Here is a 23,162-nt window from a genome sequence, read left to right as displayed (position 1 = left end):
AGTACTCAGGTAGGCTGTGGCATTGACACGATGCACAATTGGTACTTATGGGCCCAAAGTGTGCCAAGAAAATACAAGGCAGGATGGATCCATGCTTTCATGTTGTTGATGCCAAATTCTGACCCTACCATCTAAATGTTGCAGCAGAAATCGAGACTCATCAGACCAGGCAACGTTTATCCAATCATCTATTGTTCAATTTTGGTGAGCCTGTGCAAATTGTAGCCTCAGTTTCCTGTTCTTAGCTGACAGGAGTGGCAACCGGTGTGGTCTACTGCTGCTGTAGCCCATCCGCCTCAAGGTTGGACGTGCTGTGCGTTCAAAGATGCTCTTCTGCAGACCTCAGTTGTAACCTCTTGACCATATCTACATGCCTAAATGCATCGAGCTGCAGCCATGTGATTGGCTGATTAGAAATTTGTGTTAACTATCAGTTTGAAAGGTGTACCTAATAAAGTGGCCGTTAAGTTTACATTAATTAAAAAACATTTTAAAAATATTCATATTTACTTACCATTAAAGAAATAATGAAAGTGCTTCCTTGGCATAAAAGCAAAAAAGGTATATACACATATTAAACAAAGTATCATTTATATTAGATTAAAAAAAACACCCAATACAAGTTTTTCTGTGTTTCAGCAAACAACATTTAACAAACAACTGAAAACCCGTTTGAAAGGTTTATTTGGAGACTTTCAACGAACACGAAGATACCCAGCCGTCTGAACGTGAAAAGTGAAAGCATGATTATTTCCTAAGGAGAGCACTGAACGCTTCGTAAACTAATAAAACAAAGCCCCCTGTGGTGGTCCATCATTAATTAAACTCTTCTCGAATATTTTAGTTCCCTTTCCCAGAGATCTTTGGCGGAGTGCAGATGGTTAGACTGAAATGAAGCAGGATTATTGTGTAACTTGATCCTGGCATCGCGTCCATGCTAAAGAAAAACACGCTACAGCTCCTGTAGAGTTAGAGGAGAGAGTCTGCGGGTTTGTTTAGGTGTGTGTTCAGATGCTCAGCGTGTTGAGCGCTGGCACAATGGTGACCGTGTCGGCTGTGTTTTGATTCTGATCGTGTTTTGGTTCTGACCCTCTGCTCTGTAAAACCTTCTGTCTGTGTCTCTCCTCTTGACGCTTCTTCTTCTCCAGCCGCTGCTGCTCTTTCCTTTGTTTATTAGAGAGCTAGGAAACACAACAAATAATAGTTTTAGTTTCATTCTTTTTTTCTTATTTAGTGTTATTTTACTTGAACAAAAAACAAACAATCAAACAAACCAACCAACTTGAAAACATTTGTTAATTTAAACAAAATTTTTGCCAAAATTGTAGTTTAAAGAAGTGATGAACTAAAATAACCTGAATAAAAAAAGGACTTTGTAGACATATTAAAAAATAAACATAATGTTAGTTATAATATTATTAAAAATTGCATTATTGCACAAAATGTAATATAATGAATTATATTATATAAAACCTATATTATTTTAATATTTTTATTTCCATTTCTGAACGGAAATAAATATGGATGAAAATACACAACAGTTAAAAAGTGCATTATTGCACAAAATATAATATTAATAATTATATTATATAAAGGGTGATGCAGTGGCGCAGTTGGTAGTGCTGTCGCCTTATGGCAAGAAGGTTCCTGGTTTGAGCCTTGGCTGGGTCAGTTGGCGTTTCTGTAAGGAGTTTGCATGTTCTCAGGGTTTCCTCCAGGTGCTCCGGTTTCCCTCACTGTCCAAAGACATGCGCTACAGGTGAATTGGGTAGGCTAAGATTGTCTGTAGTGAATGAGTGTATATGGATGTTTCCCAGAGATGGGTTGCAGCTGGAAGGGCATCCGCTACATGAAACATGTGCTGGATAAGTTGGCGATTCTTTCCACTGTGGCGACTCCGGATTAATAAAGGGACCAAGCGGAAAAGAAAATGAATGAGTATTATATAAAAAACTATTTTATTTCAGTTTGGTGCCAAGCTCAAATTTTGTTTTCATTTCCAAACTAAACTGAAATAAATATGTACACAATTATACTGAGAAATGAACAAAAATACACAACAAGTTTAATCTTTAACTAAAATAAAACAACAAACACTTAATATTATTAATAATAATAATAATAAATAAAACTTACATAATTATATTGAGAAATGAACAAAAACACAACAAAACTTAACTTTAACTGAAAAAAAGTAATAATAGTAATTACAAATACATATATAATTAATAATAATAAATATAATATATTATTAAAAAATAAATTAACAAATAGATTAAATCAAATGTATAATTTCCCGTAATTACAAAATCAGCATTTCTTATATTTATTTACTACAACTTAATGTGCTAAAACTAAAAGCAAAATTTTTAATATATAAGGTATGCGAACATAAAAAGCTAAAAAAAAAAAAAAAAAAAAAAAAAAGAATACAGTTGAAGTCAGAATTATTAGCCCCCTTTGAATTTGTTTTCCTTTTTCAAATATTTCCCAAATTATGTTTAACAGAGCAAGGAAATTTTCACAGTATGTCTGATAGTATTTTTTCTTCTGGAGAAAGTCTTATTTGTTTTATTTCGGCTAGAATAAAAGCAGTTTTTAATTTTTTAAACACCATTTTAAGGTCAAAATTATTAGCCCCTTTAAGCTATATATTTTCTGATAGTCTACAGAACAAACCATCGTTCTACAATACTCGTCCAATTGTCTTAACCTGTCTAGTTAACCTAATTAACCTAGTTAAGCCTTTAAATGTCACTTTAAGCTGTATAGAAGTGTCTTAAAAAATATCTAGTCAAATATTATTTACTGGCATTATGGCAAAGATAAAATAAATCAGTTATTAGAGATGAGTTATTAAAACTATTATGTTTAGAAATGTGTTGAAAAATACTGCTCTCCGTTAAACAGAAATTGGGGAAAAAAATAAACAGGGGGCTAATATCTCTGACTTCAACTGTAACTAAAACAAAAAATCATAAATAAATTTCAACTGAAATAAAATACTGTATAAAAAAAGTATATCGATTCAATTAGTGCTAGTTTTGTGTTTGCATTTAGTGAAATGTTTTACTGAAAAACAACAGATTTAAATAAAACAAAACAATAACTTAATGTACTAAAAAAATTATTAATAAAAAATTATTAATAAAAAAATTATTAATAAAAAAGATACCTTTTTATCCAAACTACAAAACATAACGTCAAATAAAATAAATACAAAAAAGCTGCCAATTACAAATTACATTAATTTAGTTTAACTTACCATATTAAAATGAAATAATAACAGTAATATATTAAATAATTTATATTTAAAAAAAAATCTTAAAAACAACTAAATATGCAATTAAAATAAATAAATAAATAATACAATTATATATAAATAAAATAATACATCATAAATACTATAAAAGTATTTCAATGATATTAAAAACGTCCAAAATCCATTTTATTTTGTTTTATCCATTTTAAATGTTATTTTTTAAAACTCAGCTACCTTGACTTTATGTAATACTACTTTTTTGTTTTTATTCATTGACATTTCATGTACTAAAACAAAAGATAACTATTAAAAAAATGTAAATTATATCTAATTACAAAAACATTACAATAACAAAATATAACCTTGTATAAAATAAATAGAAAAAAACCGCCAGTTAACAATTTACTTTAATTTGGTTTAACTTAACATACTGAAATATAATAATAATAATAATAATAATAACAATAATAATAATAATAATATAATAAATCATATAGAGAAAAAAATAATTAACACATTTTTGTTTAAAAACAACTAATTAAATTTAAAACAAAATAATATGTTATTAAAATAAATAATAAAAAATATAATTATATATAAATAAAATAATACATCATGAATACTATAAAAGTACCTCAATGATATTAAAAACGTCCAAAATTAACATTTTTATTATTTGAAATCTGTTACCTTGACTTTATGTGAGACTAGTTTCTTGTTTTTATTTATTGAAATTTAATGTACTAAAACAAAAAATAACTAATAAAAAAACATGCAAATAATATAAAATTACAAAAACCTTACACTTAGAAAATATAACCTTATATAAAATAAATACAAAAAAGCAGCCAATGAATTATTTCCTATTTTATTTTAGTTTAACTTTAAATACTTAAATTTCAATAACATATGAATAAATTAATAACAATAAATAACAAAAAACTTTACCAGTATCTAAATAATAATAAAAATAACTCTGAAATATCCAACATTTGATCAATGAAAATAAGTTACCTTTGTTTTATGTGACACGGCGCCCTCTGCTGGCGACGTGTTTTCACTACATTCAGCCTGCAGGCCTTGACATGAAGGCTGTGTTCCTGCAGCCGAATCTCCCTGTGATGATTGGTTGTTGAGTTCAGGCTCTTGCCAATCACTGTGGCTTGCTTCTGATGTGGCACTTGATTGACATAAACTGTCTGACAGACCTGAGCACACACAAAACAACTGGTTGGAGCATGTTGAGAGAGTTTAAAGGTTGAAAACAGTGATATTAAAGGCAGACTGACTGTCAGCGCAGAGGACACTCAAGATCAGCTCTTCATCTTCAGACAGAGAGCGTGACGGAGATGCGCCTCTCGACCTTTCCTTCTGACCCTCGCCAAACCGCCTGGAATTATTCAGACTCTGTTAAAGGAAAACAGGAGAAGATTTAATTCAATTCTATTCATCTTTACTTGTATAGCACTTTTACAATGTAGATTGTGTCAAAGCAGTGTCACAGAAGATTATAGTGCTAAATATTATTAGAATTTAGTAACCAGTCGGGGCTATAGCCTAGCCTACTTATATTCTTTACAACAACATTGCTTTAATGGGAGATTAACTCCCCATTTAGGTGTAGTTAACTGGTGATCTGAGACCTTTAGCCAGGACAGATTACTGTGCATATGTTAATAGTATAATATGCAGCTATTAATTTTTTATTATGCTTGTTTTGACGCATTTAAATGTTGTGGTTTAGAAATAATTAATTATTTACATTTAATGTGGTCAGATATAAATTTGGTAAATCCTTCATTTTGAGCTCTGAAAATTCATGTGAAATAAAAACTAATTGTAATGCTATTGTTGTAAAATAGGAATCATTTTTATTATTTTTGTCTCTTATTCTTTTAATCAACAATTATTTGTATTGGTCATGTAAGGGTCATTTATTAACTGAACTTCTACCGTTGTGGGTGAGTGCTGTGCATACTAATTAGCATTTTTGCAGAAGTAGATAGATGCGGGTCCAAAATTGAATTCAGCTCAGCAGAAACTTCCTGTCTGAAGAGAGGTGTTAAAACTGAACACAGAGCACAGACAGTTGATGCTTTTATTGTTGTGCAGAGAATTCGTAGAAAAAGAGGAAGTATGTCGAAGGTGCGGCCAATGGAGGACTGAACAATGACTGACAAGTGACGTTACACCAAAACTCCACCTGTTAAGATCAGTTGTGTATATATGCTGGAGGCAGGAAATTTATGTTAGTTGCGAACCTCTTGAATGCAATTCTTGTATTGCATTGGGGTAATATAACCCAGAGCTCTGTCATCGAATTATTCATTTGTAATTAATAAATTACTAATATTTTTGGCATTGAAGAAAACCCTCTCCAGACCTTTTCTTATTGAACACGCATGGAATTGGCTAGATATTCCAACACTATGAAACCATGACCCAGTTGCTCATGATAATTGAGCTCATACACAAAATCTAAAGCAAGTAATTTTAGCATGTTAAAGTCAAATTTATGTGTATGAAATATATTTTCCCAACAACAAAATTGTGGCTAGTGAAAATGGTGAGTGGCTATTAATGTTGGAAAACTACTAGCCGCAGTTGCTGGTGATCAAAAGAAGTTCATGTCTAGCCCTAATTATACATGGTCCATGGGCTAGTAATTCAAATATATTGTGAAGGGTAAAATTAACAAAAAATAAAAATAAAAAAAGTCTTTCAATATACAGTACATTCTCCAAAACTCTCACGGAGGACTCCAGAAAATCAGTGTGTTTTTTCGGATGTGTATTTTACCTCTATGCGTAGATGTGCTGGATTCTCTGAATTGTCTCCAGTTTTGCGGACGCTGTCGTAATGATCACCATATCGATATGCGATGTGTAGCTCTCGGCATGATGGCTTCTCTGTACCCTTAATCTAAACAAAGCAACAACAAAAATGAGGCATGAATGAAAAAGCACTTCAGATTCACATGAATATGAAACGAACAAATGCTCCATCACCTCCCACAAAGGAGCGTTCAGCTGATGAATAACCACTTTCAGCTGCTGGCTGCGAGCGAAGGCCACGATGGCGTCATTTCCAGCAAACGTGCCCTGCTGCGAGAGGTTTGTCACTGGGAAAACAAAAAACACAAAGCATTCTTTAAATGACAAGAATTATTTATTGGGGGCCTAGTATGCCCCTATTTACAAGATGTTAAATAAGTCTCTGATGTGCCTAGAGAGTGTATATGTGAAGTTTCAGCTCTAAATAACACAAATAATGTTTAATAACTGCCGCTTTTCGGCTTTGATCCTAATTGTACCGTTTTGGTGACTGTCACTTTAAATTCAAATGAGATTGTGCTCTTTTGAAAAGAGGGCAGAGCTACAACTGCATGTATGTATGTACAGTGGCAGATTCAAAAACAAGACTAACGTCCTATGCTAATGAGGGAGAGGTGGTCACTGATGGGTGGGGCTTTCCCACTCTGATAATACGTACAAAGGGAGAATGTCAATCAAAGTGTTTCAGCTGACTGTTTTTATCAAATGTGATTATTAAAAAAATTAATTAATTATATTTTTTACCATTTAGAAGCTGGTTATATTCACAGATTGTTGCCTCATGACTGTTTAAATTAAATTAAATTGAATTTATCTTTATTTCTATAGCGCTTTTACAATGTAGATTGTGTCAAAGTAGTTTAACATAGACGATAATACTAAAATGAAAGTTTAAGTTCAGTTTAGTTTATTGTGGTTAAATTTTATATGAATTATAAAAGTGATTTCAGTGATAATAGGTTTTTCTGCAGTAATGCACTTGAATACTTTGCTTTTAGTAAGTTTTTTTGTGTTTTGTTAGTACTATTAATTTGGCATTACACTATTTAAGGATATTTTAAAAATATTTAAATTAACATTTTAGTAGTGCTAGGCAAAAAATCATCATGGTTAATCTCATCCAAATTAAACGTTTGTTTTGATAAAATTTAAGTGTGTGTACTATGACCCCTGATAAATAAAGGACAAAGCCAAAGAAAAATGAATGGATGAATCTATATGTATACGACACAAATTATATATACACTTTAATATCTATGCAACAAAATTGTTTTGTACAGATTTATTTCCATGTACACTACCGGTCAAAAGAGTAGGGTCATTTTTTTTTATTCTGTTCATCAAGGCGGCATTTATTAAATGTAAAAAAAAATATATATATATTTATTTAAATTATTAATTAATTAATAATTATTAATTAAATTATGAATATATTTAAATTAGTTATTGAAATATTTATTTCTTACTTATTGTATGTAGTTTCAAATGAAATTATTACTCCAGTCATTATTGCTTTTATTAATATTACCATTAATAATAATAACAACAACAGCAACAACAACAACAAGAATTATGAATATTAGAGTAATTTCTGAAGGATCATGTGACAGTGAAGACTGGAGCTGAAAATTAATCTTTAAAAATCAGTGGAATAATAATAACATTTCACTATTTTACAATTTGTACTGTGTTTTTGATTAAATAAATGCATCCTTGGTGAGCAGAAGCTTATTTAAAAACATTTAAAAATCATACTCACCCCAAACTTTTGACGGGTTGTGTATGTATCACAAGTACATAATAATACATAATATTATATATATAAATATATATAGTCACCTTGGAATTATAAGGTTCTATCTGAATTCTGAATGATTTTGAGATAATAAGCTTTAAAGTTTTTGCATTCCACAGCAAACAGTATGTGTGTAACATTTGTTTTAAAATAAAAAGTCTTAAAATGTAAACAACTTATAAAAAATCCCATAATGTAAACATATACAGTAGAATATGTCAATAAATCAATTTTGATAAAAATGTCAGATAGAACCTTATAATTCTAATGTGACAAGATATATATAGATATAGATATATATGATGTCAAAAAAAACTTTTATTTTGAATGTTATTAATAACAAATAATCTCTGCCCAGCACTACATTTTAGTTTAAGTGATTTTTTAAGAATGTTTTATATATTAACAATAAAATAATGTAGAATGCAAAAGTGCAATGAATACCAGAGCACTCCTTTTTCCAAATACTTACAAGAAATAAAAAGGGGGAAATAAAATACAATCATTTGCATGTCAGTTTGCAGCATATTTCAGCCCTGTTCATTTTAACCAGAAGCATATTTAGCTTTCTCTTACAATGCTTCTCGAAAGGCACATCATCTTCAACGAAGGGCTCGAAGTCGTTCCTGTGAGTCCTCATGTAGTGTACGGTCTCCTGCCGCAGATGCAGATGACCCCGCGAATGACCTTCCAGCTGATCTCCAAGAGCCCGAAACAAACAGTTCCTGAAGGAGAACATAACATAACTCCTTAAATGATCAGCATATAAATATGACCATCACAGTTATCCATTACGATTAATTGCATATCGCCATATTAGAAAACACAATTCATGAGCCTCAATGTTATAAAGCATGGATGGATGAATTGTTTCAAGTCATTCAGCTCAAACGGATGATACTCTCCTTGGAACTGAAACCTCAACACCAATTTCAGACTGTATGGCAACCTTTTCTTCATTTCCTCAAAACTGATAAGTGCTATGCCAACAATTGAACATACTCCGATAATTACATATGAACTCTGACTGATCTGACTGGTAAATATCCTGCATTTGTTATGGATTCACTTCAAAGGTGTAGTATGTAAGTTTGATGCCCAGTGGTTGAACTAGCTATTGCATTCCAAGATCAAACAAACGCAAGAGCTGGGGTCCGTTCTTCGTACCTCGCTTAAATGATCTAAGATGATTTGGCAGATCCTGGATCTTTCAATCTTGATGACTGATCTCTCGATAATTTGGTTCTTCAAACAAGTTCGCGAATCAGATTAGAATGTCTGGATAAACTGATCTGAGATCGCTGCGTGTGTTGTGAAGGACAGATCTATCGATCCTCGAAATCATGATCAGCAATGCAACGATTGGCTGACTGCACAGCAGCGTAATTACATCATCTGATTAATATTCAATTATCCATGCGAGCAAAATTACATCAAATTAGCAGTAAACGGTTTGTTAAATATGATACGCAATAACTTTCCATATATGTTGTGAGCTGCAGGCTTTTCATATGTCAAGAGTATTTATCATGTTTTTCAATGCATATCAATGTATTTAGTTCTACATTTAGATTTTCTTTATAATAGTAGCCGTTTTTTAATCGGTGTAAAGAATAACTGGATGTTTACAAAAGCATTTTGATATTGGTAAAGGCGTCTGCAACTTTTGTGAAGCATCAAATCACTGTAATATTAGCTGTCAAAACATGTTTATGACTGCATAAATGTATTATTGCTTTTTAAAAAGTCACATATTGTGCATTTCTATTATACACAAATCTAAAAAGTTCATATCAATAAGTTTTTGCTTTGCACCACAAGGTGGCAGTCTTTGTACTTTCATTTCGGAGTGCAGATTGCCTAAGTTTTATTAATATATAACTTTATATATAGTTAAAAATAGTTACTATTTTCCCAAGTGTATATAACCATTACTGTAAGAAAATATCAGCATTTGGTACATACTTTCAGTATTTTCTTTGCATGAACTGACCCGATCTAATCCTGTTTATATGAATTGAACCTGCTTCCGATCAGGTTTGAGCTTGCAGAACTGTTGCTATGACACAAAGTCTCGGATTAGCTTTGAAGAACGAAATGATCCTGGATCGTGTCAAATTGTCAATATCCACATCCAGCTAACTGAGTAATCCACGTACGAAGAACGAACCCCAGGTTGACAGATTGACGACAACAGAAGCGAGTGTTCTATATAAATGCAACGGCACGCGATAGAAGAAATATTTTCCATATTAAAGGAGTTTTTGTTCTAACCAAATTATGTACCTTTACCTTTGAACGCATGTTTGTGAACAGTATGAGCTAACAGCGCCATCTAGTGGCTGTGCACACAGTATCCATAGTATTCGCTTTTTCCTACTATGGATGTCAGTGGTTACATGTTTCCAGCATTCTTCAAAATATCTTCTTTTGTGTTCAACAGAAGAAAGTCAAACATGTTTGGATCAATCGAAAGTGATATTTTGAAGAAAGCTGGAAACCAGTAACCATCCATCGACCTCCATAGTAATTTTCGTATTACGGAAGTCAATGGTTACTGACATACTGCTTTAAATGAACTTGGGTCTTTGAATCACCCGAAGAATGTAAGAAGAAAAAATAAAAACAGTACAAAGCAACTACTTGAGTGCGAATCATTACCTTTTGGAATAATAGCATTGACAAGATTGATGCACCAAATGAGTTTCTTAAAAAAAAAACACAAAAGCGCAGGGCAAACTTCAGCAACTCTACGCACAAAATTCAAAAACGAAAATCAAAAAAAGCACATTTTATTTCAATTTTAGTTTTTTAATTTTAAAACAAAAATTTAAAAAAAGACTCGTTTTTCTTTTTTCAATATGTTTCTAAAATGAAAATCCAATGACCAAAAGATACACTGACCCTTCAAACAGGAAATTGTAACTAAGCAATCATTTTAATTTATCAAATTGTTTTTTAAATGCATGTAACTGATCTTTTCTTATGTACCTTTACCTTTGAACGCATGTTTGTGAACAGTATGAGCTAACAGCGCCATCTAGTGGCTGTGCACACAGTATTCTTCAGTTTAAACAAACTATTACTGATTTTTGTTGATGAAAAACTATTACTATTTTTGTAACTGAAAAGCAGTGATGCCTGTAGATGATTTTCAGTGACAAATCTTATTCTGACACATATTTTGAGAAAATGCTTTTGAAAAAGCTGTTTTGGCCTTTTGACTTCCATTATAATAATGACATTTTTTGATTGCAATGCCATGACACCAAATAATTACACTTTTTTTTTATTGTTGATGGTTTTCCATGTTGGGAAGGGGTACAATTTGTAATTTAATATTCTAATGATTTTTGGCATTAAATACAGATTGGTAATTTGGACTTCTACAATGCATAGTTGGCTATTTCTACAAACATACCTTAGCTCTATATAACTTAAGACAGTTTTATGGTCCAGGCTCATAATAAATAGATTATTTTCTAAAGCTCATACCCGTCTCCAGGCACCTCCCGCAGCTTGAGCCCCAGAGCCTGCAGCTGATTGGAGAAGCTGACAAACTCCTCTCCATCGTCTCCTGGAGGCCTGTTCTTCTTGTCTTTAGCCAGAGCTCGACGGGCCGCTCTCTCATCCCTCTTCCTCTCTAGGTCATACTTTCTGTTCCCTTTGATGGGCTTCCCAGACTGCTTCCTGGACATGCTGCTGTTTTACACTCGTTGGTGATGCAGTGTGAGAGTTCATACGATTATCTTTCACACACGCGAAACTCTAACCTGAAAAAAACACCACATCATAAGTTAGTTATGACGAGAAACTGATTGAAGAATAGTTCACCCAAAAATGTAAATATACCTCGTTATTTTTAATCACCCTCAACGGGTTATAAATCTTTAAGAGTTTCAAGCAGGCCAAACAGGTTTGGAACAAGCGAAGGAGGTATTTTAAAGTAAGCTGGAAACCTGTAACCATTGACTTCAATAGTATTTGCTTTTCCTACAATGGAAGTCAATGGTTACAGGTTTCCAGCGTACTTCAAAATATCTCCTTGTTACAAATCTTCTGTTAAACACAAAAGAAGATATTTTGAAGAAAGCTGGAAACCTGTAACCGTTGACTTCAATAGTATTTGCTTTTCCTTCTATGAAAATTAATGGTTACAGATTTCCAACATTCTTCAAAATATCTTCTTTTGAGTTCAACAGAAAAAAAAGAAAGCCAAATTGGTTTTGAACAAGCAAAGGAGATATTTTAAAGAAAGCTGGAAACCTGTAACCACTGAATTCCAGAGGATTTGCTTTTCCTTTTATGGAAGTTAATGGTTACAGATTTCCAACATTCTTCAAAATATCTTCTTTAGAGCTTACAAAAGAAAGTCAAATAGGTTTGGAACAAGTGAAGGAGATATTTTGAAGAAAGCTGGAAACCTGTAACCGTTGACTTCCACAGTACTTGCTTTTCCTTCTATGGAAGTCAATGGTTACAGGTTTCCAGCATTCTTCAAAATATCTACTTTTGAGTTCAACAGAAGAAAGTAAGTCAAACAGGTTTGGACTTCCGTAGGAAGGAAAAGGAAATACTATGGAAGTCAATGGCTACAGGTTTAGAGCTTTCTTGTAAATATCTTCTTTTGAGCTTAAAGAGGAAAGTCAAACAGGTTTGGAACAAGTGAGGAAGTTATTTTAAAGTAAGCTGGAAACCTGTAACCATTGACTTCCATAGTATTCGCTTTTTCCTAGTATGGATGTCAGTGGTTACATGTTTCCAGCATTCTTCAAAATATCTTCTTTTGTGTTCAACAGAAGAAAGTCAAACATGTTTGGATCAAACGAAAGTGATATTTTGAAGAAAGCTGGAAACCAGTAACCATCCATCGACCTCCATAGTAATTTTCGTATTACGGAAGTCAATGGTTACAGGTTTTCAACTTTCCTTATAAGATCTTTTTTAAGTTTAACAGAGAGCAAGTCAAACAGGTTTGGAACAAGTGAAGAAGAGATAATGTAACTATTGACTTCCATAGTAGGAAAAGCAAATACTGTGAAAGTCAATGGTTACAGGTTTTCAGGATTCTTCAAAATATCTTATTTTGAGCTTACGGAAGAAAGTCAAACAGGTTTGGAACAAGTGAAGGACATATATTGAAGAAAGCTGGAAACCTGTAACCATTGACTTCCATTGTATTTTTTACTACTATGGAAATCAGTGGTTAGATGTTTACAACATTCTTCAAAATATCTTCTTTTAAATTAAAGAGAAAAAAGAAAGTCAAAAAGATTTTGAACAAGCGAAGGAAATATTTTGGAAAAAAAAGCTGGAAACCTGTAACCATCCATTGATTTCCATAGTAGCAAAAGCAAATACTATGGAAGTCGATGGTTTTAGATTTTCAGCTTTCTTTAAAATATCTTCTTTTGAACATACAGAAGAAAGAAAGTCAAACAGGTTTGGAACAAGTGAAGTAGATATTTTGAAGTAAGCTGGAAAACTAACCATTGACTTACATAGTATTTGCTTTTCCTTCTATGGAAGTCAATGGTTACAGGTTTCCAGCTTTCTTCAAAATATCTTCTTTTGTGTTCAACAGAGAAAAAGTAAGTCAAACTGGTTTAAAACAAGTGAAGGAGATACTTTGAAGTAAGCTATATAAACCTGTAACCAGCTTTCTTCAAAATATCTTATTTTGGGCTTACAAACGAAAAACAAACAGGTCTGGAACAAGTGAAGTAGATATTTTGAAGTAAGCTGAAAACCTGTAACCAATGATTTCCATCGTATTTGCTTCACCTACTATGGAAGTCAATGGCTACAGACTTCCAGCATTCTTCAAAATATCTTCTTTTGAGTTCAACAGGAAAAAGTCAAATAGGTTTGGAACAACTAAAGGGTGACTAAGTGAACTGTCCCATTAAATGGGTTCTGTAGTGGTATTACACCTTCAGCTTCCTTTAGTATGCAATGTTGATTATGTAATGCTACAAAGTCCACCGAAGAGGGTGTTCAGTCTAAACATATCCTCGACTATAGCTCTGAGTTATCTTTTGATAACAAACAATGCATAGTATCCTCAAAATTACATAAATCCTACCCAAAGATATACATATGTATCTACTGTATGACTCCTACCTAAGGGGCCATTCTGTTAGTAGATTGTATTCAAGAAATGCTGATCCATAGATCTAATTTACTGATACATATGCAGCTTAAGGGCTCAAAGCAAAAAAATTAATAAATAAATAAATAAATTAATTCTTAAAGCCTCTTATGTTAAAATTAATTCAATAAAATAGAAGTCAAAAATGTAAGAGTGCAGACTATTAAAGTTTTTTTGTTCTAAAATAAGTGTTTACTGTATGTGTATATCTATTAAAAGAGAAACTGACTAAATAAATGGCAAAAGTAGTACTTTATTAAAATGTATTTTATTTATTATAATAGTATTACTTACTATTTCTGTAAAAGTAATCAAATATTAATAATATAATTATAATTGTTATTATTATTATAAAAAATTTGAATATAACAAAAAATGAATCACATTGAAAAAGTATAAAAAGAAACGGCTATTTTGTTCTATGTGGTGCTAATAAATAAATAAATAAATAAACCAACAATTATTACGGTTCAAAATAATTACAATTAAATCTGTGAACATTATAGTGTAAGATCAGTGATCATCCAAAATATTTAAAAAGCTTTTGTCTTAATTTTTTTTTTATTATTATTAATGACAATTACGGTAAACAGACAATTACGATAATAACTTAATTACTTTTTAATTCACAAACCTACAGTACATGGTCTTGACATGCATCTATTTTTATTTTACATACATTTGTATGTTTCTGCTATACATTTATATCATACGGTGGCCAACTATTGATGTTTATTTGTGCTTTAGAAGTAAATAAATGAAATTGTTCATGATTAACAAAATACAAGAGGTCACATAATACAAAGTAATTTTTACAGAAACGAGTTACAGTCAGTTTGTGGCAGGGCTTTCAGTTGTACAGCACAAAAGTTATGGAATTCTCTGCCTTTGCACATTCACTTGCATTTTTATGATGTGCTTGTGATCTGCTGTAAGGTGTCCTTGAGTGCTTTGAAAGGCGCAAATAAATAAAAGGTATTATTATGATAGAAACACAGACACACAGACAGATAGATAGACAGATAGATAGATAGATAGATAGATAGATAGATAGATAGATAGATAGATAGATAGATAGAAACATACTTTACATGAGTGTACAGTCTCAAAACTAGCTATTATTAAAATGATGATAAGTTAAACCTAGATGGATGGATGGATGGATGGATGGATGGATGGATGGATGGATGGAAACAAACTTTACATGGATGTACAGTCTCAAAACTAGTTATTTAGAAAGATGCTGATCAAGCAATGAATACATTTACGATAGATAGATAGATAGATAGATAGATAGATAGATAGATAGATAGATAGATAGATAGATAGATAGATAGATAGATAGATAGAAAAAAAACACAGGTTTTCAAATGTGAACTCGTTGTTTGTTTTCAGTCGGTCACTTTTTAAAAACAGTAATAACAATGCGTGGTTGAAAGTAACGTACCGTAAATATCAAACGGACAAACGGTGATAAAAAAACAGCTGCGTTATGTGTCAGAAACCTCGTCATAAACTGTTTGTCAGCATCTGTCAGCATTTTTACGACATAATAAAGAGGTTTGATGAAGAAAAAACACAGTTAAAGTCTGTCAAACAGTTGTACTCACATTCTCTGCTGACGGTAAGAAACAAGAACAATGTATGTTACGCCAATCTGAGCACTCACTCCGGTGAATCTCACTCAGCCTGAGAAACTCGGGTTTGTTTACTTCCCTGAAGAACCCGGCCCTCAGTTCCTGTTCCGGCTTTGATTTTAAAATAAAAGTCACGGATCAGTCGTGCAGTCGTGATAGAACGTTTGAAGTTGGTGGTTTTCTACTTTTATTGTACTAATATGTGTTGTTATTTTACTATTACTATTAATTTACTATATATATATATATATATATATATATATATATATATATATATATATATATATATATATATATATATATATATATATATATATATATATTTTATTTATTTTTTTTTTTTTTCATTTAATTTTTATTTTGTATAATTTATTTTTTTGTCTCTTTTAACAGGTAATATTTCATCTAGTACTTATATTTAATAATAGTTTTCATTTCTGTGAGTAACACGGATAACGCCTTCATAACTGAGATGTCATGATTTTTCTCACAGTAGACTGGACCAGCTGATTCGAATGTTATCGATTGAATGGGCGTTAAAAAAAGCAAACGTGTGTCTTGAACTATTGCGTTATTTAACGTGTGGCGCATCAGAAGAGGCCGATATTCTGTATGGTAATGTATATTTGCCTGATTATGACAGACCTGTGGAATAAATCTTTATGAAAGGGGCTGTTTGTCAGTGAGTGGAGTGTTTGCTGTAGTGTAAACTAATCGAAATAATGCGATTTTCATTTTAGTCTGGCTATATCATGATGGTAGAACAGTGCTTTATAATAACAATAATAATTCCTTTACATTTATATAGCGTTTTTCTTGGCACTCAAAGCGCTTTACACATAGGGGGAATCTCCTCATCTAATTTTTTTAATGCAAGAAAGAACATTACTAAGATATAATATGAACAAAGAGACAAAGAGTGTTACATAAATAGAATTCCAGCAAATTAAACAAGTTTAAATGATTTACACCAAGAAAGCGTTTTACATCCAGTGTAATTATTAGAGTCTTTTAAAGAGTTCACATAAATTTCAAAGTCCTTTCTGAAAATAAAAAAAAGTAAGGGTGTTTCTTTGAAAATTCACATTTATGGATATACAATTTTGCTAAAAAAAAAAAAAGGCAATAAATCAATAATACATTTACAATGAGAATCTACACAGAGAGTAACGAAAGAATACAATTTTCAATGACTTTTAATTTGCCAGTAACCTGGGTTAAGCGCTTCCGGCAAACTGTATGCCGAAGGAAAAATCAGCGATCTCCACTGGAGTGATATCCGATATAATGTGGGTCTCAGACTGTACAAGAAGCACTGCATTAAATTACATTTTTTTCCCGCCATGTCTTTATAATATGAGCATTTATTTTACCCCTGTGTATTCAATGGAGCTTCTGCGCTAGCCTGCCGATTCTGACGGCCGAGTGCGAGTAAACGGCTTTTTGTCTTGTTTTACGCTTGAACAACTAAACGAATGCCAAAGTTTATTTAACTGAATGTATTTTAATCACATTACAACATGGATGCTGTAAAAGGAACCGTATAAAGTGTAAAAAAACTCACCGGAAGTTTATAAGTATGGGAACAACAGTAGCTTGGCATATATCCAATTACAATCATCTGTCTCCATATTCTACTGCATCTCAGAATATTACACAGCACCAAAAATGTAAAAATATATATTGAATATTTAAGATTCCCGAGTCTGTGTCCTCCAATCAGGTGAGCCCTCTTCAGCGCTCGCCATGACAACGAGACAACAGTGACGTGCCTTGTAAAAATTTGCATATGTATTCCTATAAAGCTCGTGTGCTCTCAGTCAGCGGTGTCAGTTCGCCTGGTGTAGCAGTTTGTACTTGACCAAGGTGAGTTAAATACCGACGGTACGAGTGGAGCCACGCCAATCTCACGAAGTCCGCTTCGTGAAGCTTCACCCGGGCCCGTCTGTGCTGTAGTTCCTTGCGGTTTGCGTACATAAACGCAATATCGCGAAGAACATTACGTGTTTGTTGCTCGAAATGTGCCGCCGAGCAACATCCAGTGAATACTGGCACGGCCTGGCGCCCGGTCTTCTCGTGCACTCCCTGGGGCGAGGCGGTCTTTGAGCCCTAGGCAGGGAGCAAACAACCCCCGAGGACCCTCAGGGAAACACGGGGGGCCGGTAGTGGGACCTCGCTGCGAGGGTTATGGTGGGTGGGAGTAGCGAGGCCCACTCATCTTCTATTTTAAACTATAGTTTCAAACTTTAGTTTACTATAGTTGAAATAGAAACCATGGTAACTGTTATTATTTAACTTTGTGCAAAGAGCTTAGAATGACCAAGAGCAACAGACCCGGATTCCGCCATTTTGAAGTGATCGCGATCGCTCGTCATTGCTGTCGCGATGGAAAGCAGCTGCTTTGTTTTTATTTAATTTATTCAAAAAGCGCGTTATTGTTTCTCCAAATTGTAGAGTGTCGCCTCTTGGTAATTCTATGCTCTTTTCTCTATGTCTGACTGTTGTAATGTTTTGCTATGTTTTTCAGCTGAGCTGTTGAGCAAAGAAGGACTATTGAAGACAACAGTTGAAAACTACCGCGGGTTCTATTCACAAGCGTGCGCGTTATAATGTTTCCGGGCTGTTTTCTGAAAGTGTGTCTTGTTTAGATAAGTTTGCATATCAAACTAAATAAACTATACTCTTTCTAAACACCTGTCTCGTGTTTTATTTGTCCTCTACAGCAATGCACTGTCATATAAGTCTGTTGAATGCATTTGTATGCAACATGGTTTGACAATACAGTAGTCTAACAAATAAATAGTTGTTATAAATGTATCTTCATTAGTCAACATTTGGTGTTATGTTATGGTTGTTTCATAACTGTATTTACTATTATTATTCTGTATGTTAAAAAACAGCAAATTATACTATATATTTAACATGTCAAACTTACTGTTATTTTAAAATTTGCCAAATAAAATGTCCTAAGACAAGAATAGGTGTTGTTTAGGTTTTATGTCAACCTACTGTAGGTTTTAGGTTGACTTCAGCAGGTATAGGCTACATACATCATAGGGAGTATTTAATGACCCAAATCAAGTAAAACGTCTCTTACTTAAGTACTTTTAGCATGCAAAAGTCACATTTAGGTACATAAAATACAGTTTCCAACAACAAAATTTTGTCTTGTGAAAAAGACCAGTGTGGTGGTGAGGAAAAAAAGTAATGTCGAGTTATATATATTAATCAAGTTGTCATAATATTTAGTCATTCGATTATGTGACCGCTAGATGGCGTTCATTTCAAAGGAGCGTTACCCTGTACTAAAATGGCGACTCTATTGACGCATTCCTTCCAATAGACAACATCAGGGTAGGCGACATCTAATGTTTTTTTTTGTTTTTTGTTTTGACATCTAATGTATATAGTTATGGGCGCTAACTAGTATTCACGTCGTATCATGCTCAACTCTTAATACTCTCTTACGCACTTTGAAAGTCTTTGCGTGATTTCAGAGATATAAGCACATATGAAGTAACAGTGGCGTCTCTACCATTGAGTTACACAATGCAGCATTTAGCTCGCTCGTAAACATCGCTGCTGTCCTCAGATCATTGTCTGAGCAGAAGTTTCATCATTAGCCCTGACTGTCAGATGCTCTTCATCTCAGGAGCTGTATTTTTAGATGCTTGACAACAGATATAAGGTGAGTTATGGCTGGAGTGGAATTTTTTAAAAGCCAGGACAAAATTATTAGCTCCTTTAAGCAATATTTTTTTCTGATAGTCTGAACAAACCATCATTATACATTAACTTGCTTAATTATCCTAACCTGTTTCCCTAATTAACCTAGTTTAGCCTTTAAATGTCACTTTAAGCTGTATAGAAGTGTCTTGAAAAATATCTAGTCAAATATTATTTACTGTCATCATGATAAATCAGTTATTAGAAATGAGTTATTAAAACTATTATGTTTAGAAATGTGTTGAATAAATCTTCTCTCCGTTAAAAAGAAATTGGGGAAAAAAAATAAACGGGGCTAATAATTCTGACTTTAACTGTAGGTCTGTAAATCATTCATGAAATTGTTCAATTTAACATACATTTTCAGTAAAATAAAGATTTTTTTTTTTTTGATAAAATTAGCTAGACAGATTTTGACAACTAGTTCAACATTTTTGTATGTAAAGACTCAAATAATGAAATGAGTACTATTAGTTTTATATGGCATGACTATTCAGCATTCACAAGTTTAGTTCATTTTGACTGACATGAAATAAGCAAATGAGAATGCTATAAATATCAGAGAATTGTATGAAAGCAACTGATGCATGTCCAAAAGCATTTGCAATGTGTTGGAAGGAATGAAAAACTGCTACTGTGATGTGCACAAATGAATAACTGTTTTGAGAAATGCATTAACTGTTGTGCAAATGTAAATAGTGCAGTGAGGAATGCACCAAAGCGACTGAGAAAAACTGTACAACAAACACAAACCTCCTTTGGGTAGAGCTGTGCACAACTGTAAACAATAGTGCAATACATATCGGAACTGAACCTACAACATACACAGATCTGTAAATCATTTATCAAATTGTTCAGTTCAGAAGACATTTTCGAGAAAAAAAAAAGATTTTTTTGTTATTAAAATTAGCTTGACAGATTTTGACAACTAGTTCAACATTTTTGTATGTAATGACTCAATTAATGAAAATAGGACTTTTATTTTTATATGGAGTGACTATTCAGCATTTACAAGTTTAGTTAATTTTGACTGACATGACATAAGCAGATGATAATGTTATAAGAGAGTTGTATGAAAGCAGTTGATGCATGACCAATAGCATTTGCAATGTGTTGGAAGGAATGAGAAACTGCTACTGTGATGTGCACAAATAACTAATTGTTTTGAGAAATGCATTAACTGTTGTGCAAATGTAAATAGTGCAGTGAGGAATGCACCAAAGCGACTGAGAAAAACTGTACAACAAACACAAACCTCCTTTGGGTAGAGCTGTGCACAACTGTAAACAATAGTGCAATACATATCGGACCTGAACCTACAACATACACAGGTCTGTAAATCATTTATCAAATTGTTCAATTCAGAAGACATTTTCGAGAAAAAAAAAGATTTTTTGTTATTAAAATTAGCTTGACAGATTTTGACAACTAGTTCAACATTTTTGTATGTAATGACTCAATTAATGAAAATAGGACTTTTATTTTTATATGGAATGACTATTGAGCATTTACAAGTTTAGTTAATTTTGACTGACATGACATGTTATTGATAATGTTATAAGACAGCAGAGAGTTGTATGAAAGCAGTTGATGCATGTCCAATAGCATTTGCAATGTGTTGGAAGGAATGAGAAACTGCTACTGTGATGTGCACAAATGACTAATTGTTTTGAGAAATGCATTAACTGTTGTGCAAATGTAAATAGTGTTGCGGTAAAACGCACCAAAGTGACTGAGAAAAACTGTAACCATTAGTGTGTGCATATTCCAACAATATACACAAATCATAGCATTAAACGACCACCCCAGACCACACAGATCGAGCAAATATAGCTTTATTTCACAGCAGTGAAATCTAGCACACTCTACACACGACTCTATACATCCTTTATAAATAATACATCATCTGTTTTATCATACAAAAAATACATCATTACACCATCAGAGCAGACATACGTAACAGTCCTAATCGATCAAGTCATTTATCCCAGTTCATCAGTTGTTCATCAATGACATGCTTCACCAGTCAGTGCACAAGCAGACCTCCATTCCGGTTCAACCTCCTTCATAAATGCATGAGCTTTATGACGCGTGAGCTCTGAAGCTCATCCTCCGCTGTCTGTTTGAGGGAAGCTCCTTGGCTTTTGCCTCCATCACCGCATCCATTTCTTCATCTTCAGGAATGCTGGTCTGCGGTTCCTGGACCTGCTGCTTTACTGGCAGGACCTCCCGCACCTTCAGCATGTCAAAGTCTGGTTCCTCGTGGTCCGGGAAGAGGGAAGATGCCACCTGGACCACTCCGCTCACCATTCCCAGGACCGCAAATGTGCCGCCCACCAGGTAGATCTTCAGAGAGCCTTTTGAGGGACCAGCGCTCAGCATTTCCTTGGCGAAAGGGATGAGCTCATGCATGGTGTCCATTCTGGAGTTTTGTCTAAGGGAGAAAGCAAGGAAAAGTAAGTATGTGAAGATAAAACTAAATTAGTTTGATACGCTGTAGTAAATTATATATAAATATAAAAGAAAAAAATTGATGTGCTGTTTAGAAAACTAAATTTTTGTATTTTTTTTTTATTTATATTTATTTACATATTTATTTAAAAATTCATAGATTTTATCATTAAAATAATACAATAATTCATAAAAATATAAAAAAAAAATTCTAATTAATAATAATGATAATAACAATAATAATAATAGTTATTATTATAACAGTAATAATAGTTATTATTATTATACATAAAAAATGTTTTCCATATTTAGTGCACTTGCAGTGCATTTTAATCCCTATCACACTAAGTTTTGTTATTTTTATATTAATTTATTCATATTATTTTGAGTATACAGAGAATATCTGATCATAATTTTCCCTTCTCAAACATTTGCAAACATGATTAGGTGGAAAATCAATTCAACATAAACACAGAAAAGGCTCTTCATGCATCAAAAGAGGATATAAACATTAATATATAAACGTCAGGGAAACTACATTTTTCAGCCTTAAATATAGGTTATAATAAAATAAAAATAAGAAATTGTCACAATAAAATACGTACAACACTACAGACGTTAAAATTTAATATCATTCCCTTTCTAATAGCCTGTGGTGTTTAATTTGCAAGTCTGAATAAAGACAGTACAGCACGATGTCGGATATAATAGTGTAACAGTTAAATATACTCATTTATACTCAGATAAAGTACATATACTCACTTGTCGAAGGTTAAAGAACCCGCTCGGATGATAATTCCTTGTTTATCGGTGGTTATCCTCAGAGTTTCTGTGGGTGTCGAACATTCAGACTCTGCTTTTTTAAAGCTGGCGATCTTCTGACTCCGCCCACACCTCATGAATATTAATGAGGCTGGAAAGCAGATGCAACTTTTGCCCCTTTTGCTTCATGTGAACGTTGAGTGATTTCAGGGCTGCTGGCGAAATTAAAATCTCCGTCAGCCAAAAAAAAAAAAAAAAAAAAGCAGACGAAGCCAGTGTTATGATCACGTGACGCCATAAACGCACCGTACGTGAGGAGCGTGTATGATATATATTTTTATTATTATTGAGGACGCGATGACACAGTCGATATGGTTAATACTAAATCTACAGCTTCACAGTTCACCGATCGGTTTTATGGCGTGATAAAGAGAGGTAAAACACTTTACAGTGCCGTGTTTAACAACAAATGCTGATTTATTCAGATGAAGACGTGATATGATATGTAAACAAGACGTGAGGAACCTGCAATCTGAAGTAATAT

General features: G+C 32.9%; 2 protein-coding genes across 3 annotated transcripts; both read right to left on the bottom strand.

Moving 5' to 3' along the window:
* Positions 1-667: 667 nt before the first annotated feature.
* On the bottom strand, positions 668-15,714 carry otud3 (OTU deubiquitinase 3). Of its 2 annotated transcripts, none has more exon segments than NM_212922.1 (8): positions 668-1,181; positions 4,277-4,470; positions 4,552-4,669; positions 6,062-6,184; positions 6,271-6,383; positions 8,468-8,616; positions 11,387-11,664; positions 15,653-15,714. In NM_212922.1, coding segments are annotated over 7 exon segments (1,074 nt in total). In that variant the 5' UTR covers positions 11,590-11,664; positions 15,653-15,714; the 3' UTR covers positions 668-1,007.
* Positions 15,715-21,426: 5,712 nt separating this feature from the next.
* g0s2 (G0/G1 switch 2) lies at positions 21,427-22,804 on the bottom strand. Its single transcript, NM_001128743.1, is given in 2 exon segments — positions 21,427-21,839; positions 22,619-22,804. Coding segments are annotated over 2 exon segments (489 nt in total). The 5' UTR covers positions 22,756-22,804; the 3' UTR covers positions 21,427-21,487.
* Between the last annotated feature and the right edge of the window lie 358 nt (positions 22,805-23,162).

The sequence above is a fragment of the Danio rerio genome, chromosome 23, assembly GCF_049306965.1.
Source record: "Danio rerio strain Tuebingen ecotype United States chromosome 23, GRCz12tu, whole genome shotgun sequence".
NCBI lineage: Eukaryota > Metazoa > Chordata > Actinopteri > Cypriniformes > Danionidae > Danio > Danio rerio.
The sequence above is the reverse complement of the archived record's forward strand: the minus strand, read 5'-3'. Positions and strand labels throughout refer to the sequence as shown.

What these genes read in the sequence shown, in the direction of transcription:
- otud3 (XM_073938227.1), bottom strand. Translation starts at nt 11,589, where the DNA reads ATGTCCAGGAAGCAGTCTGGGAAGCCCATCAAAGGGAACAGAAAGTAT. An exon ending in CAGCACATCTACGCATAGAG is followed by an intron (nt 4,670 to 6,061) that starts GTAAAATACACA and finishes TTCCTTTAACAG; the next exon opens with AGTCTGAATAATTCCAGGCG. An exon ending in CCGTGTCACATAAAACAAAG is followed by an intron (nt 1,182 to 4,276) that starts GTAACTTATTTT and finishes TGTGTTTCCTAG; the next exon opens with CTCTCTAATAAACAAAGGAA.